At 46.5% G+C, this 18,849-nt stretch overlaps 1 protein-coding gene across 1 annotated transcript in view; it reads right to left on the bottom strand.

Annotated features, from left to right (window-relative positions):
* Positions 1-8,125: 8,125 nt before the first annotated feature.
* MKRN2OS (MKRN2 opposite strand) overlaps positions 8,126-18,849 on the bottom strand; it is a 20,228-nt gene continuing 9,504 nt past the window's right edge. Inside the window, exons 3-4 of the mRNA XM_026656658.1 lie at positions 14,669-14,831; positions 8,126-8,369 (exon numbers count right to left, since the gene is read on the bottom strand). Coding sequence (XP_026512443.1) covers positions 8,126-8,369; positions 14,669-14,831 — 407 coding nt within the window. The remainder of the gene's footprint in view (positions 8,370-14,668; positions 14,832-18,849) is intronic.

Raw genomic sequence — 18,849 nt, 5'->3', positions numbered from 1 at the left:
GATGGAGTGCCAGGATCGCAAAAGAGCTCCAGCATGGACAGAACGGGAGGTACGGGATCTGCTCGCCATATGGGGAGACGAATCAGTGCTAGCTGAACTCCGTAGCAGTAAACGAAATGGCAAAATATTAGAAAAGGTCTCCAAGGCCATGAAGGACAGAGGCCATAACAGGGACGCACAGCAGTGCCGCTTGAAAATTAAGGAGCTACGGCAAGCCTACCACAAAGCCAGAGAAGCAAACGGAAGGTCCGGGGCAGAGCCGCAAACATGCCGCTTCTACGCGTAGCTGCATGCCATTCTAGGGGGTGCAGCCACCACTACCGCAACCGTGTGCTATGACTCCCTCACTGGAGAAACACACAGGGAAGCGGGTTCGGGGTACGAGGAAGATGAGGATGGAGATAATGTAGATAGCTCACAGCAGCAAGGTAGCGGAGAAACCGGTTTCCCCAACAGCCAGGATATGTTTATCACCCTGGACCTGGAACCAGTAACCCCCGAACTCACCCAAGGCGTGCTCCCAGACCCTGAGGGCACACAGGGGACCTCTGAGTGTACCTTTGTAAATATTACACATGGTTTAAAAGCAAGCGTGTTTAATGATTAATGATTAATTTGCCCTGGCAATCGTGGCCAGTACAGCTACTGGAAAAGTCTGTTAACGTGTATGGGGATGGAGCGGAAATCCTCGAGGGACATCTCCAGAAAGCTCTCCTTCATGTACTCCCAAAGCCTTTGCAAAAGGTTTCTGGGGAGGGCTGCCTTATCCCGTCTGCCATGGTAGGACACTTTACCACGCCAGGACAGTAGCACGTAGTCTGGAATCATTGCATAACAAATCATGGCAGCGTATGGTCCCGGTGTTTGCTGGCATGCAGACAACATCCATTCCTTATCGCTCTTTGTTATCCTCAGGAGAGTGATATCATTCACGGTCACCTGGTTGAAATGGGGCAATTTTATTAAGAGGACATTCAGAGGTGCCCGTTCCTGCTCTGCTGAACAGAAATGTTCCCCGCTGTTAGCCACGCGGTGGGGGGAGGGGTGAAGTGATCATCCCAGAGAATTGGGGGGGGGGGGGGGGTATTAGTTGGGTTTGTGCTGCATGTTAACCCGGAAACCGCAGCCCCTCCTTTTACATTGCAAACCCATTTTAAATGGCCAACCCAATGGGTGCTTGATATGGGAAATGAGGGCGCTGCTGTTTGAAACCATTCCCACATGTTAAGAAGGTTAAAAAAGCCAAAAGACTGTGTCTTACCATGGCTGCCTGCAAGCCGAAATCTGTTGCCTGGCACTGCGTGAGTGATCTCTCATACCAAACCGGCAGGCCCTCAATATAAGAGGAAAAATGCGACCTTGTAACGAAAGCACATGTGCTGTGTAATGTGAACAGCAAAATTTAACGTGAAAGAGTGTACCCATTGTTCTCTAAAATGTGTCTTTTTTTTAACCACCTCTCCCTTCTCCTTCACAGAGGCTAGTGAAGATTAGAAGGAGAAAACGGCGGACTCGGGATGATATGTTCTCGGAGCTCCAGATGTCCTCCCACGCTGACAGAGCACAGCAGAATGCGTGGAGGCAGTCAATGTCAGACTACAGAAAAGCACAATATGAATGAGAGGAGAGGTGGTGGGCTGAATCGCGGGATGAACAGAGCAAGTTGCGGGCTGAAGATAATAGGTGGCGTCAGCTTGCAGACAGAAGGCAAGAGTCGATGCTCCGGCTGCTGGAGCATCAAACTGATATGCTCCAGCGTATGGTTGAGCTGCAGGAAAGGCAGCAGGAGCAGAGACTGCCGCTACAGCCCCTGTGTAACCAACAGCCCTCCTCCCCAAGTTCCATAGCCTCCTCACCCAGACGCCCAAGAACACGGTGGGGGGGCCTCCGGCCACCCAGTCACTCCACCCCAGATGATTGCCCTAGCATCAGAAGGCTGGCCTTCAATAAGAGTTAAAGTTTTAAACTGCAGTGTGTCCTTTTCCTTCCCTCCTCCCCCACCCATCCCGGGCTACCTTGGCAATTATCCCCCTAGTTGTGTGATGAATTAATAAAGAATGCATGAATGTGAAGTAACAATGACTTTATTGCCTCTGCAAGCGGTGCTCGAAGGGGGGAGGGGAGGGGGGAGTGGTTGATTTACAGGGAAGTAGAGTGAACCGGGTGGGAGGGGCGGAGGGTTCATCAAGGAGAAACAAACAGAATTTTCACACCATAGCCTGGCCAGTCACAAAACTGGTTTTCAAAGCTTCTCTGATGTGCACCGCACCCTGCTGTGCTCCTCTAACCGCCCTGGTGTCTGGCTGCGCATAATCAGCGGCCAGGCGATTTGCCTCAACCTCCCATCCCGCCATAAATGTCTCCCCCTTACTCTCACAGATATTGTGGAGCGCACAGCAAGCAGCAATAACAATGGGGATATTCTTTTCGCTGAGGTCTGAGTGAGTCAGTAAGCTGCGCCAGCGCGCTTTTAAACGTCCAAATGCACATTCCACCATCATTTGGCACTTGCTCAGCCTGTAGTTGAACAGGTCTTGACTCCTGTCCAGGCTGCCTGTGTACAGCTTCATGAGCCATGGCATTAAGAGGTAGGCTGGGTCCCCAAGGATCACGATAGGCATTTCAACATCCCCAACGGTTACTTTCTGGTCCGGGAAGAAAGTCCCTTCCTCCAGCTTCCGAAACAGAGCAGAGTGCCTGAAGACGCGAGCATCATGTACCTTTCCCGGCCATCCCACGTTGATGTTGGTGAAACGTCCCTTGTGATCCACCAGGGCTTGCAGCAGCATTGAAAAGTACCCCTTGCGGTTTATGTACTCGGTGGCTTGGTGCTCCGGTGCCAAGATAGGGATATGGGTTCCGTCTATGGCCCCACCACAGTTTGGGAATCCCATTGCAGCAAAGCCATCCACTATGGCCTGCACATTTCCCAGAGTCACTACCCTTGATATCACCAGGTCTTTCATTGCCCTGGCAACTTGGATCACAGCAGCCCCCACAGTAGATTTGCCCACTCCAAATTGATTCCTGACTGACCGGTAGCTGTCTGGCGTTGCAAGCTTCCACAGGGCTATCGCCACTCGCTTCTCAACTGTGAGGGCTGCTCTCATCCTGGTATTCTGGCGCTTCAGGGCAGGGGAAAGCAAGTCACAAAGTTCCATGAAAGTGCCCTTACGCATGCGAAAGTTTCGCAGCCACTGGGAATCGTCCCACACCTGCAGCACGATGCGGTCCCACCAGTCTCTGCTTGTTTCCCGGGCCCAGAATCGGTGTTCCACGGCATAAACCTGCCCCAGTAACACCATGATTTCCACATTGCTGGGGCCTGTGCCTTGTGAGAGGTCTATGTCCATGTCAATTTTCTCATCACTCTCATCGCCGCGCTGCAATCGCCTCCTCGGCTGGTCCTGGTTTTGCTTTGGCGTGTCCTGGCTCTGCATATACTCCAGGACAATGCGCGTGGTGTTCATAGTGCTCATAATTGCCGCGGTGATCTGAGCGGGCTCCATGATCCCAGCGCTAGCTATGGTGTCTGGTCTGAAAAAAGGCGCTTAACTAGTATCTGACAGACCAGGGGAAGGAGGGAGGGAGGGAGGGGCGAGTGACGACATGGCGTACAGGTACAGGGAATTAAAATCAACAAAGGTGGCTGTGCATCAGGGAGAAACACAAACAACTTTCACACAGAATGGCCCCCCCCAAAGATTGCGCTCAAAAGCCTGGGTTTAGCAGGCCGTTGATTTCACGGAGGGAGGGGGAAGCAAATGAATACAGAACAAATCTATTTTTTACATCTTAAGCTGGCAGCCGACGGTGCAGCATGACTGATAGCCACTGCAGTACGATGACGACGAATACCAGTCATAATATACCATCTTCTGCCAAAAGGCAAGGGGTTGCTGCTGTGTAGCAATGCAGCCCCACATCTGCCAGCCCCACATCTGCCAGCACCCAGATCGCCCTCGGCCTCTTCTGGGTGCTTAGCAGAAAATAGCATACTACGACTGATAGCCATCATCGTCAAGACAGTTCAATAGGACTGAGCATGTCTGCCCAGGTGCCCATGATTGACAGCCATTGCAATATGACAATGATGGATATCAATCTTAATACACCATCTACTGCCAAAAGGCAAGGGGCTGGTGCAATGCAGCCTTACGGCTGCCAGTCATGCTGCACCATCTACTGCCAAAAGGCAGTTAGCTGCTGCTGCTGTGTAGCAATGCAGTACCACGTCTGCCGGCACCCAGATGACATATGGTGACTGTGAGCTGAGCTGAGCGGGCTCCATGCTTGCCGTGGTATGTTGTCTGCACAGGTAACCCAGGTAAAAAGGCGCGAATCTATTGTCTGCCGTTGCTCTGACGGAGGGGGAGGGGCCTGACGACATGTACCCAGAACCCCCCGCGACACTGTTTTGCATCATTCAGGCATTGGGATCTCAACCCATAATTCCAATGGGCAGCAGAGACTGCGGGAACTGTGGGATAGCTACCCATAGTGCAATGCTCCGGAAGTTGACGCTAGCCTCGGTACTGTGGATGCGGTCCGCCGGCTAGAGCACTTAGAGCATTTTATGTGGGGACACACACAATCGGCTGTATACAACCGATTTCTATAAAACCGGCTTCTATAAATTCGACCTAATTTCGTAGTGTAGACATACCCTGAGATACTCAGATACTATTGTAATAGGGCAGCCAAATAAGTACCTTACATAAACAGCATAGGGCCTATATGACACAAAGCAAGCATTCTGATTACGTCCAGTAGAGGGAAGGAGAGAGATACTATACCCAAGTTCATTGGTATGGTTGGTAATCTAAAAATCTAGTTTAACTTTGACTTAGCTTGAAATTTCTCAAAGCACAGCTAAAATTCAAATTATTGCTGTATTTAGCGTAGATAAAACTGAGTGCTGGGCAGCTTGCTACTTGTATGCTTGTCACTGTGATTTAGCATTAAAAATATTCCATAATATAAAATGTTATCAAGGTAAATTATCACAACAAGTGTCCCCCTTGGTAGCACTGCAGGTGTCATTAGTCATAGAAGATAACCTGCTTAGCCAATTAAACTGGTTTTAGTGGATGTTGCTTTACACTCTGTGACCTATTGGGAGGAGGGATATAGCTCAGTGGTTTGAGCATTGGCCTGCTAAACCCAGGGTTGTGAGCTCAATCCTTGAGGGGGCTACTTAGGGATCTGGGGCAAAAATCTGTCTGTGGATTGGTCCTGCTTTGAGCAGGGGGTTGGACTAGCTGACCTCCTGAGGTCCCTTCCAACCTTGATACTCTATGATTCTATTCTTTTCTACACTGTTTCCACTCAGCACAGCAGAGGGGCTCCCTGATTTTTTTTGGCCAGTTCTACCCTGACCTCAGCAGAAGCAAGAGTTGCTCTAAACTCTGCCAGCTGGTAATGGTCCTCCAGGAATCATCTGCCAGCAGGGGATAGTCAACACAGTGCAATCCAGCCATATCCTGTTTCAGCAATGCAGCAATATAAAGCACCATTTCATTGTAGATTACACTATGTATAAAATTGAAAAAAGGGGAAAATATTCTAATGTTTGTGTTTTCCCTCTGTAGCATCTGTACTGTAATTGGAAATGTTGTGTCTGGATAATGGCCTCTCTCTTCAAGCTGAATGTCAAGGTATTTATAGAAAGTAGATACCAAGGTATTTATTTTCAAAGAGCAGACCATACTTAATATTTTCAGTGCTATTGCACCAAATTATTTACTTTAGAAGTGCATAACCAGAGAGACTAAAACTTGCCATATATTTATTTTAATTCACAAAGTGTATTCTGACTGGTAAAAGCACAGAAGGTCCTGGTTCTGAGCCAATCAGAAATTCACCCTTGAGCAGAAACACATCACAAGGCCCCTGCACTATTTAAGTTCCATTTGAACTCTCAAAATAGGGATTAAGTAGTACAGTGGATTTGTGCTTACCAGGGCCGGCTTTAGGCCGATTCAGGCGATTCCCCTGAATCGGGCCTCGCACTCAAGAGGGCCCTGCGCCCTTGCCGCCGCCGGTACACCGTACCGGGGCGGCCTGCTTCCCCAGGGGGGCAATTTAAAGGGCCTGGGGCTCCCAGCAGGGGCTGGAGCCCCAGGCCCTTTAAATTGCCACCAGAGCCCCACTTCTGGAGACCTGGGATAGGGCTGCGGGGCTCTGGGGGCTATTTAAAAAGTCCGGGGCTCCCCTTGCTTCTACCGCCCCGGCCCTTTAAATAGCCACTGGAGCCCTGCCGCTTCCCCAGGGCTCCCTCGGCTATTTAAAGGGCCGGGGTGGTAGAAGCAGGGGAGCCCCCAGGCCCTTTAAATAGCCCCCAGAGCCCTGGGGTAGCGGGGGGCTCCAGGGGCTATTTAAAGGTCCGGGGCTCCAGCTGCCTCTGCGCCCCGGCCCTTTAAATAGCCGCGGGAGCCCCGCTGCTTCCCCAGGGCTCTGGCAGCTATTTAAAGGGCCAGGGTGGTAGAAGCAGGGGAGCCCCTGCCCTGCCCGCACCAGCCCTGCACCCCCTGCCCTGCCCGCAGCCAGCCCCTGCTGCACCCCCTGCCCACACCAGCCCCGCACCCCCTGCCCTGCCTCCAGCCAGCAATGTACGTAATATATAATTTTGTTACTATTTGTATAGTTATGGAAAGTAAATAATACATGGAAGAAATGAAAGGGGTTTTTTGTGTGTGTTTTTTTTTTTTTTTTTAAGTCATCCTTGCCGGGGCCCTGCCGAAAATGTTCGAATTGGGCCCCGCACTTCCTAAAGCTGGCCCTGGTGCTTACCCTCTGAACAGGGGTGAATTTCACCCTAATGAGAACTTCTCTTGCAGTGTTATGATTTTTTATTTTTGGAGTGCTTGATGTTAAATACAATTTTAAAATATAGTAAATAATGGCAGAAGGCATTTATGGCATTAAGAAATAAATGGAAATGTGTGGTGTAAGAAGTTAAAGAATGCTGTTGGTTTTTATACTTACTATAACATTTATGCAAAGGTATAAATTAGAGGTGGGACAAAATTAAGAACCATTTATTAGAACTCCGGAGAAAATAGAATTTGGATTCATACTAACTCTGGCTGAGCTTTTGCAAAAACTACTAGGAGAAATAGGGCCGCACTCTGCTTTGTTACATTGATGTCTATCTGGATTAACTCCAGTGAAGTTATTCAGGGTTTAGAACAGTGAAAACTAGCAGAAGTTGGCCCATAACAGGTCTGTTTCTGCAATCATGTCCTATCTGTAAAACTGCTGTTCAGTCTTTTCAGATCCTTTAATTTCTTGTTGGGGACATTCTGACGAGTCCACTGCTAGTTATGGACACAAAACTTTGCAAAAGCTGTTGGCTAGTATAAAATGTTTCCGGTAGAGTACTGAATACTTCCAGATACTTTACTGGAAAATAGCCCTTCTAGAGAGAGAGAGGAGTATAGTTTTACTCCAGCTATTTATTTTTGCAACAGTAGTAAAAATACGGAGGTACAATGTAGCATTTATTATGATAGTACTGTAGTTTTACAAGGAACACTGCCACTTACTGGTAAAGTTAAATCTTACTCAAATGCCTGAAGTAAGGTACAAAGTGAATATTGCAAATGAAGAAGATAGTGTATGTGACCAGTAATTGCAGTGCTTTCTTAATTCAAGCAGTGTTTTAGTGGAGAATAGTGAATAAGTGTCACCGTTGTTTTTTTGTCACAAACTTTGTTTTTCTGACCCTGGTCAAAAGGTAATCTATACTTGTTATTTTAATTTACAACACTTACATTGTCTACTACAAAACATGACTGCACTCATACAACTTTTAGTATGATATAGCAAACAGGAACGCATATAATTTCCGATGTGATAGTGCTCAAGAAAGTTAGCTAGTTGCAGAGTGCAAAATTTTAAAACTCCCAGAAAACTCTCATACAAGTCTTTTCCTTCTTGTGACATGTTAATGTCTCGTAAGAGATATATGAAAGGGATGATCCTTTTCTCAGACACATCAGAGTTCTACTGTTAGTTTTCAAATATTGCAGGAAGGCGTGTCCGGTATATAGAGGGAGAACTGAAGCTTGGACCCAAAGATTTTCAATTTATGGATTTGTTTTCACTGCATTGCATGCTTGTTTTAATGTAACAATTTGTCCTCTTCAGAATTGTTCTGTTCTTGATCAGGGCTGTCACCAATGTAGAAGTAATTTTCGGCTACCTCCCGGTAGACAGTGATATACTTGGAAGCTTTCCTTGTCTGTGGTATCACAAATCTTTCTGTGAATTCACGTTTACTCATTGACTGCTTACCTTGTGCAGCCAAAACACAGTTAATAAATGCCAGTGCATAGGTATAACAATTGTGGTAGTGTTCATCATACCTGTGAAACAGATAACCAGGTTAATGAGACAAACTAGTTCTTTAAATAGTATGTGTAAATTGGAGATAATATTTTATTGGCTGAGATAAAGAACCATACACCTTCCAAAAACGCTAACATTCTCTTAATGCTAGAACTTAAATGCACCTGTAATAATGACTGTCCCTCTGATGCTCTCAGATGCTGGAAAATTGTGGGCATAAAAAAAAGTACAGATTCTAAGCTCTAGCACAGCGTTTCTCAGATGTGGCCACCAGGGGCTTTTCGTGCAGCCACATCCTCCTCGGTTTGGGGGGGGGGGCCTCCCCCAGGACTGCCAGCCCTGTCACCCTCTGGAGCCACAAACGCTGAAGGATCAGGCAGGCAGTGGGGCTCAGGCTTCAGACTTGGGGTGGTGGGTGGCAGGCTCCAGACATGTGGCGGCGGGCTCCATCCCCTGGCCACGGGCTTTGAGCCCTGGCCCCACGCTCACCCCCCTCCCCACCCCACCCCCCCTCAGCCCACTGCCTCCTCTGGCCCTGGGCTCCGGCCATGCAGCAGTGGGCTCTGACCCCCAGCCACAGGGTTTTGGACTCCACCCGTGGGACCACGCGATCCAGCCCCAGCCATGCAGCAGTGACTGCTGGCCCCAAGCTCACCCCCCCACCACACACACACACATTGCCCCTGGCCCCTACTTTGTTCTTTGGTCCCAGTGCACGGCTGCTGGGCTCCAGTCCCCAGACTCACACCCCCGCCCCAGTCACCCCTGGCCCTGAGCTGCCTCCCTACCCACCTCTCCATCCAGGGCTTAATTTGTCCCCCAGCTTGCCAGGGCTGAGTAAGTCTGTTGTGAAAAGTGATATTTGTATGTTTGTTACTATCACTTTTCACTTCCTCCCTGCTAGCTAGCAAGTCTGCTGCTGTGAAAAGTGATAAACAAAATACAAATATCACTTTTCACAGAAACAGACTTACTAGCTAGCAAGTCTTAAAAAAACAAGTAACCAAAAAAGCAAAAGAAACAACAACAAAAAGGGACAAGAACGCTCAAAGCACATCATTTGTTTCTATTCTGTTTAGGTCTAGTAAAGAACAAAAAAAACTGTACATTATTTTTATTATTGAGTCTGCGAAAAAAACCTACATAAATAAATTACAATGATTTGGACATGTATATGTGCATATATTTGTTTTTCCTAAAGTTAATTAAGTATTTTAGGAAAAATTATCAGAGCGGCCACCAGCAACAGTGGCCATCAAAAATGTTCTTGTGAGAACCCCTGCTCTAGCATTTGCAATAACAAATTCCAGTGTTTAAAATAAAAAGATGGATAGCTTTTACCAAGTTAGCTGTCCCCTTGTTAATGGCTGTACTATTATCCTGTTCAGAAAGCTGTCACCTGCAGCAGTGATTTGAATTATGCCACGACACACATCTTTCACTGTGGTATTTCTTTGGAAGCATAGTTTAAACCAATTAAATGCTATTATTACTATGTTGATCTAGGGGCATATACTCTGCCTGGCAAACTCCTGTTGGCAATAATAAATTGCGCATGTATCTCAAGGGCAGAAATGCCTTTAAGTAACTAATTGAAATGGCATTAAGAACATTTTAAAGACAGATTAACATTTTTTTATATGTTCTTTCCCTCATTTTTAACCAGAATATTGTTCTTCAAGTTGGACTGTCCTATGGAACCACCTAAGCCAAAAGTAGGCTGCAATTATCTCTGTCTTTTCATCTTGGTAATGTTTCTCAACCTCTCCTATAAGTTAATAATATGTATCCTAAGAATTTTTACAGCAATACTAGTCAACTTGAATATATCTTATCTCTTCCTCCTCCTCCTGCACAGCCCTAGTCTTCTTACTGCCCCTTCCTCCCTCTCTCCCACCCTTACTACTGCACTGCCCTTCTGTAAACCCCTGCACAGACCTACTGCTCTGTCCCCTGCCTGATTCTATGCCCTTTCCATAACCACCTCCCATTCCTACAGAAATCTTGCTTCTCCTAGTCCTTTGACCCTCCCGCTCTTGCCTCCTGTATAGCTGTCACTTCTGTTCCATATATTATATACTGTGTATCTCCTGGCAAGGGGACCTATGAATGCACAAGACTTGCTTGTTACCCCTGGGCATTTACAAGATTCTTTTGCAACATCCAGTCTTCTGCAGACTTGTAGCATGGAGGACTGAGTCTAGTTCAAAGTGTCCTCCTATTTCTCTTCAAAGCTCTTTTGCTTTGGTGCATGATGTATTTATAGTGACCTCTGACTTCTGGTTTGCTAAGCATGTTATTGCCTGAATATACTTGCTTCACCATAGCTTATTGTTTTAGTTAAGTAATTATAAGCAAATATGCTGCACTGCACAACAGCTGGGAAATCCCAGTGCAATTTTCTCACTAGTCCTAGTCCAAATCTAAAATGTTTGGATGCCTAAAGTTAGTCTGCTTGTGCCCAACCCAGCAAAGCACATGCTTAAGTGTTTTTGCTGAAACAAGGTCATAATGGGGCATAGCATTGTAACAGAAAATAGGTTTCCTTGCTGTTTATTGAAGACAACTTGGGGGATTTTAGTTTGCCATTGTATTTATAACAAATTACCCTTTATCACATTCATCACTATCAAACGTGTTCAGGGCCGTCCTTAGGATTTATGGGGCCCTATGCAGTATTATTAAACTGGTGCCCCTATGCCCGACAGCAGCCCGGCTCGCATGTGTATTTTAGATAAGGGTGGTCTTTTGAAGGATTTATTTAAAACTATATGTCTGAAGATCCAAGCATTTAAGGCTAAAGATGAATACTCAGATTGTGCATCTAAAAATCTATGCAATGATTTTTTAGAGATGTGATTTTATAATCTTCAGCAACTCACTAATGAAATATTTTTAAAGCAAATTTTAAACTAACATGTTCTGAGTAAATATTACAGTAATGCACAACTGTTTTTGTCAGTAAATTTAGAAACTGACAGTATATACCTGGAGGTTGGCAAATACCTGTTAAAGGGCTTCATTACCACTTGAATGGCTCTTTAACTGTTTCAATGTTGTGTTAATAGGTCTGGCAGGCTGGAAGACTTTTTCACTTTTAAGTACTAGATCCCCTCTGAAGGAAGACTCACAAGGCTGCAGCAGCCAGCTGCAGTGGGAGCCTGCAGAAGGGTCAGAACATGGATAGGAAAAGGCGGAAGGGTGGACTCTTCCAATAAAAATCAAGGTATAGTTTAATGTCCCCACGCAGATAACTGAATTTAAATTAAAAGAGAGAATTAGGTATTTTATAGCCTCCTCTACATTCCTAGGCAATAAACAAAGTGTGTGGGCTCTCTTAAAACACAACACGTGAGTCTTTTCCCACAAATGTTTTATAACCTTTAATTTAGAAGCAAAGCTGAGACAACATGGCTTATGTTAAAAATTGAGTTCAGACAGTGATTTATTCTTTTCCTAAGGAGCTGCTCCCAGTGAAATCACAAATATTCCTTAGAATACATTTTTACTCTTCACTTGCTGCCTCTACTTACTTTCCAGAGATCAAGTAATGATCCCAGTAGAGACCACTCCTGGGATCTCTGTATCTGATTTGTAACTTGGAAGCATGACTGATTTCCTTTCAGGTCTTGGGAAAGGACATATTAAATCAGATTTTTCATGCTGAAGCCCAAGATCATTCACATAGTTGGTGTCTTAACACATTATAGTCATCTAAGCTTTACTGTTTGAGAGTGAACTGAATTCTCAGGATATAAAATTATAATGGCTAAAAATCACACACTGTCTTTAGAATCATGCGGAAAGTAACAAGAGAGAAACCAAAACCGTAAATGTATATTATCTGTCTCAGACAAAACCAGTGGCTTACAGTTACTGCAGTAGGGGGAGCACAAAATCTGGATCAGCAGAAAATACACTTAGTCATCACAGGACTAGTCTGTATAACAAAAAGGTAGAATATAACTTCTATAGCAGGGGTAGGCAACCTATGGCACGCGTGCTGAAGGCAGCACGCGAGCTGATTTTCAGTGGCACTCACACTGCCTGGGTCCTGGCCATCGGTCCGGGGGGGGGGGGGGGGGGCTCTGCATTTTAATTTCATTTTAAATGAAGCTTCTTATACATTTTAAAAACCTTTTTACTTTACATACAACAATAGTTTAGCTATATATTATAGACTTATAGAAAGAGACCTTCTAAAAACATTAAAATGTATTACTGGCACGTGAAACCTTAAATTAGAGTGAATAAGTGAAGACTTGGCACACCACTTCTGAAAGGTTGCCGACCCCTGTTCTATAGCTACTTTAAAAGGTTATGCGGATTTTAGAATGATTTAAAATGAAGGTCTTTACTTTAAGTTATAGTTAGTTCAAGAAAAACAACATTTTTGTCAGCAAGTGAATTAATTTGCTTAAGCAAAGTCTTGAAATGGAGCTGATGTGCCTGCCGGTCATTTGGAAGCAAATTAAAGAACTGGAATTAGAACTAGTTGGCCCAATGCTTGCTGAGGTTCAAAATGCAGTAATAAAACGAGTTCACTACAAAACTTAACTTCATGACCAATTTTTTAAAATTTGTTTTTGAATCTGCATAGTTTTGGTTAGTGATCTGAAAAATCTGTATAAAATTTCTATTCTATTAGAATATCTAGAAAGCTCAATATGCCACTACTTAGATTGGGTGTACATGGACAGTGTGTGACTGCAGGCATACTTAAGAGTAGTAGGTCACTTACTTTTGTGAGTAAGCTGTCTGAATTAAATATTCTTGCTATCAAAAAGGCTTGTAGAAAAAAGTATAAATACCTAACCCTCTCTCCGCCATCATTTTGTTGGACATCAAATTACTTTTAAGAAGAAACACTTATGGGTGGGAATTTAAAAAGTGCCAGAGTAATTGGAAGTCAATGGGACTCATTTTCTGAAGTCACTTAGGGTATGTCTTCACTACTGGCCGGATCGGTGGGCAGCGATCGATCCAGCGGGGATCGATTTATCGCGTCGAGTCTAGATGTGATAAATTGATCCCCGAGCGCTCTCCCATCAACTCCTGTACCCCAGCTCAGCGAGAGGCGCAGGCAGAGTCGACGGGGGAGTGGCAGCAGTCAACTCACCGTAGTGAAGACACCCCGGTAAGTAGATCTAAGTACATCAACTTCAGCTACGTTATTCACGTAGCTGAAGTTGCGTAACTTAGATCGAATTTCTCCCCCTCCTCCCTTCCCCCCACCCCCAGTGTAGACCAGGCTTAGTTGCTTTTGAAAATTTAACTTGAAATCAAATCCTTTTGATTTCAGCCAAAAAGACAAGGAAGACTCAAAAACAAATGTTGAAATACACCACTACATCAGCCAAACATACTGTGGTTAAAATTGGGCTTGGTTCGACAAAGTACCAAGTGCCCTCCCGTTGACTTCAGCATTTCACACGATTGGGCCCAAATAGGATATTTAGTAAATTCACTTTTTAAAATGAACATTTAGAGCATTAGCCTTCTCCTTTGAAGCAGTAAGTTTGTTGTTTGCCCATATGCCTGGTGAGGTGACATGCATGTTCCAGCCTGACCACATCACTGATAATGCTGCTGTCAGCCATCAGCCTCAATGGAAGTTAAAAAGAGATTGAAGCATTCCATGCTGAACATGATGGTTTTGTTCAAAGTCTGCTGACATCTTTCGCTAGTTAATTAGCAAAAGAACAACATTGCAAACTAGCTAGAACTGCTGGAGATAAGCCTGATAGTATATTTTTTCCATTTCTGACTATTGACATGAAGTACATCATCTGGAAGTACACTGTGGATGAAAGCCTGGCCCCACTGAAGTCAATAGCAAAACTCCCATAGACTTCATTAAGGTCAGGATTTCATCCTGTAGATCAAAAGATAGCTAGAGGGTTGAATCCCATAACCAGTGATTCTTTGACTACAGAACTGGGAAAAGTCGGTGATTCTCTTTCCACAACCAGCCATACATTCTTCAGGAGCCATGACTTGGTGATGAGAACGTTATCAGTAGTGCACAAACTCACATTGCTAAAGAATTGACCTTAAATTGCTCTAGAGGTTCTGCATTCCATCAGGGTTGTCTGTTACTTCAATAATTACTCAAAATACCCTTTTCTGTTAACAAAGGTGTCGATTTTCAAGTGGTGGTTTTGTAGGAAGGGGTTATTCAGACTGGCTCCTGTATGACAGGGTAAATCAATCTCAGCTGTGAACCACAAGTTTAGCAGAATCCAAAGCTGAATATCCCAGTTCATCATCCTTTAATAATTACTATTGTAGTACATCTATCTGCTGAACTACATACCTGTGAAAAAACCAGGCCTCTCCAGTAGAGAATTCTTCTAGGTACTTATCCCATTGTTTAAGCAGTCCGTACATGTCTGGCTGCACTAGTGGGATACTAATGCATTGCTCCCACCCAAGTTCAACTCTATGAATGCCTGTTTCATTGTAATTATACACCAACCCTGAAAACATAAGCAGCAGATTGTCAGCAAGGGAGGAGAATCAGAAATAAAAATCCACTGTTATAAGATGAGACAGCTAGTTACAACAATATTGCTTTCCCTAATGGCATTATTCATGACAGTACAGAAATTACTACAGCCTGCAGATTACTGTTTTCCCCTTAAAACATCATATTCTTCTTCGAGTGATTGTTCATGTCCATTCCAAGCAGGTGTGTGCGTGCTGCGTGCACGCCAGGCGGAAGATTTTCCCCTAGCAGTGTCCATAGGGTCAGCCTTGGTGCCCCCTGGAGTGTTGCCTCCACGGTGCCCTATGTAGGGGCCCGCTGACCCTCCACCCCCTCAGTTCCTTCTTACCGCTGGTGACAGCTAGCTGGAACTTTGCTCACTCTTGCAGCAAGCATAGCAGTGTCCTGTTTAAGTGTATATAGTTGTTTCCTCTCTCATAGTTTAGAGTTAGTGTTAGTTATAGATAGTTAATAGTTGTTGGGGAGCTTCCCCCAACGTACTCATCGCCCCGCTGGGGCATGCCCGGGTCCCCCGGGTTTAAACTCTGCAAGGACTGCGAGAAGTTTATGCCGAAGAGTGACCCACACTCTTCCTGCTTAAGGTGCCTCGGGGAGAGCCACCAAAGAGACCGGTGCAGTATCTGCAGGGGATTCCGTCCCAGGACTCTTAAGGACAGAGAGGAGAGACTCAAAGAGCTCCTGATGGAGGCAGCCTTACGGCCACACTCGGACCCCGAGCCTGCCGATCCGGCGCCCGGCGCCCAGCGCCTCATCCTCGGTGCACAGTGCCCCGGCACCGCTAACAAGACAGGAGGCCCAGTCTAAGACCTCTAAGTCCCAGCACCGGAGAGAATCGGGACATAGAAAATCGGCCTCCGTAAGGCACCGATCACCATCTCCGGTGCCCACGAAGAAAAAGAGGCCGGTGAGGGGCCGATCACCCCACCAGGACCTCAAAAGGCCGGCGGCATCCACGAGTGCATGGGACAAGCCGTGCCACAACCGCATCCTCCCACGGTTCCGTCGACTCCCGCCCCGGTGGGGGTGCGGTCGAGTCCGGACCAGTCGAGATCTCCAGACCTCAGCGAGGATGTGCGTCTTCCATCGACGTTGGAGGCGGCCTCTGACTTATTAAGCCTCCCGGTGCCGGCCTCCCTGCACCGGTGGAAAGAGCCGCCGAACACGGCCCGACCCCCGATCCAATCAAGGGGCAAGCCGGCCATGATGTCGCCCCAGTCCCTGCCCCGTGCCACTCCAGTGGCACCGGCACAGAGAGAGCGTTCCCCAGCCTCGCGGCAAGGGCCTGGATAGACTGTTCCCGCATACTCAACAACCAGCCCCAGCTTGGGACCTCAATTTGGTCCTCTCCGCTCTCACAGAGCCCCCCTTCGAGCCCCTGGCTACATGCTCTCTGCTCTCTCTCTCTCTCATATAAGGTTGCATCACCTTGGCCAGGAGGGTGTTGGAACTCGGAGCACTGACGTCCGAGCCTCCATACACTGTTTTCCACAAAGTCCAACTCAGGCCGCACCTGGCATTCCTTCCTAAGGTGGTCTCCCAATTCCACATGGGTCAGGACATTTTTCTCCCCGTGTTCTATCCTAAGCCACACTCATCCAATGCGGAGCGTAGGCTTCATTCCCTGGACGTTCGCAGGGCACTGGCATTTTATATTGAACGAACCAAGTCGTTCAGGAAGTCAACCCAACTCTTTGTAGCTGTGGCAGACAGGATGAAGGGGCTCCCTGTCTCTTCACAGCGTATCTCCGCATGGATCACGGCTTGCATCTGCGAATGCTACAATCAGGCCAAGGTGCCTGCTCCGCCAATTACGGCCTACTCCACAAGGGCACAGGCCTCTCCCACGGCGTTCCTGGCTCAGGTCCCAACACAGGAAATATGCAGAGCTGCCACATGGTCCTCAATCCACACATTCACATCGCACTATGCCATCACGCACCAGGCCAGAGACGATGTAGCCTTCGGCCGTGCAGTGCTCCAATCCGCAGTAAACTCCAATCCCACCGCCTAAACTCATGCTTGTGAGTCACCTGCTTGGAATGGACATGAACAATCACTCGAAGAAGAAAAAACAGTTACTCACCTTTTTGTAACTGTTGTTCTTCGAGATGTGTTGTTCATGTCTATTCCAATACTCACCCTCCTGCCCCTCTGTCGGAGTGCCAGCAAGAAGGAACTGAGGGAATGGAGGGTCAGCGGTCCCCTATATAGGGCGCCGTGGAGGCGCCACTCCTAGGGTTACCATATTGCAGTCCTGGAAAAAGAGGACACTCCAAGGGCCCCCGGTCCCGCCCCAACTCCGCCCCTTCCCCAACGTCCCCGCCCCAACTCCGCCCCTTCCCCTGAACGCTTCGCCCCCTACTCTTCCCCCTCCCCTGCTTCCCGTGAATCAAATGTTCGGAGAACGGAGTGGTCTCTAGTAGTCAAAGACCCTTCTTCCCCGTCCCCTCCAGTCTATGTCTATCCTATTGCTGTCTAACCCGCCCCAGCTCCTCATCTGATTTCAACTGCCCCCCACTACCACTCTGGATTCCTTGTCCCAGTTTCCTGGTCCTGTCTCACTCTCCTCTCTCCCCGCCCCCATCCCTCAGATGGGATGTTCGTTCCAGATTGGCAAAATTATAAGGCTTCCCAACATTTCAACACTTCCCATTCTAAATTTTCGGTTGCTTAACTATAGGCTAGTTCTGCCCACAACAAAGCATATTCAGAACTTCTGATTAAAGGGATTATAAGTGTAGCAACCTCCATCATAGCTAGTCACCAAAGATTGAACCTGAGCCATCCAGACTTAAAAGCATGAGCGTCTACTACTTGAGTTCAAGATATAACTCCCTGTAGCTATACAGTTATCCTCTAAAAATCCACCAGAGGAGGGCACAAAACACATGTTGGACAGTGAATTACAGAAGTGCCAAATATTATTATTAGACCTGCAATACTTTTCACAATGAACATCAGCAGGGGATAAACTGGGAGTTTAAGAATATTTGGAAAACAATTTTAGAATAACATTCAGTGCTGTGGTTTAAAAGAAAAAAAACCTGTTAAAACTCATAACTTAGCAGCATTCAGTGTTTGGAAAAAAACAACTTCCAGGAGGGATACAAGTTAAGAATGTTGAAACAGGAAGATGTTGTGCTTAGTTACCACTTGGGCAAGGTGGCGTGCTATGTTATACTTGCAAGATTTCACTGTAATGTTTTACAATATATAGCAGCGCAATGCTGATTCCATTGATATTGTTGAGCAATTCATGCTGATTTTATTTCAGCCCACATCTTAATAGTTTTGAATACAAGATCACAATTTTCAGCTCAGTTGGTCTGAACATGCAGAGCTTTAAAATTGCTATGCTCTAAACTGTATATTAACTACAATTTTATAAACCTGCATGTCAGAGAACTGTGTGCCACTACTACTAGACAGTGGCACAAGGCAATTCAGTGTGAATCACAGAAATGTAGGACTGGAAGGGACATCAACAGGTCATCTAGTCAAACCCCTGCACTGAGGCAGGACTGAGTAACAACAACTAGACCATCCTTGACAGGTGTTTGTCTAACCTCTTAAAAAACTCCAATGACTGCTATTCCATAACCTCTCTAGGTAATTTGTCCAGTGCTTAACTATCTTTACAGTTAGGAAGTTTTTCCTAATGTCTAACCTAAATCTCCCTTGCTACAATTTAAGCCCATTGCTTCTTTTTCATGCATGTCCTGAGTGGGACGGGGGTGGGTCCAGGCAGTGGGATTGGGGGGGAGGGAGGTCGAGGGAGTCGGTGGGTGTGTGGGGATGGACCAGGGGAAGCAGGGTGGAGGAACTGAGAGGGACAGGACTGGGGGGCCTGAGGGGGATGGGACAGGACTGGGATGGGGGGAGTAGGGTAGGGGCTGAGGGGAGCATGAATGGGACAGGGTAGAGAGACCTGTGTAGAGTGGGGTGGGGCGGGGCGGGGGAGACAATGGGGCTGGGCTGGGGAGGGTTGG

The sequence above is a fragment of the Terrapene carolina genome, unplaced genomic scaffold (assembly GCF_002925995.2).
Source record: "Terrapene carolina triunguis isolate 2854851 unplaced genomic scaffold, T_m_triunguis-2.0 Scaffold232, whole genome shotgun sequence".
NCBI lineage: Eukaryota > Metazoa > Chordata > Testudines > Emydidae > Terrapene > Terrapene triunguis.
This window is presented reverse-complemented; position numbering and strand designations above follow the sequence as displayed.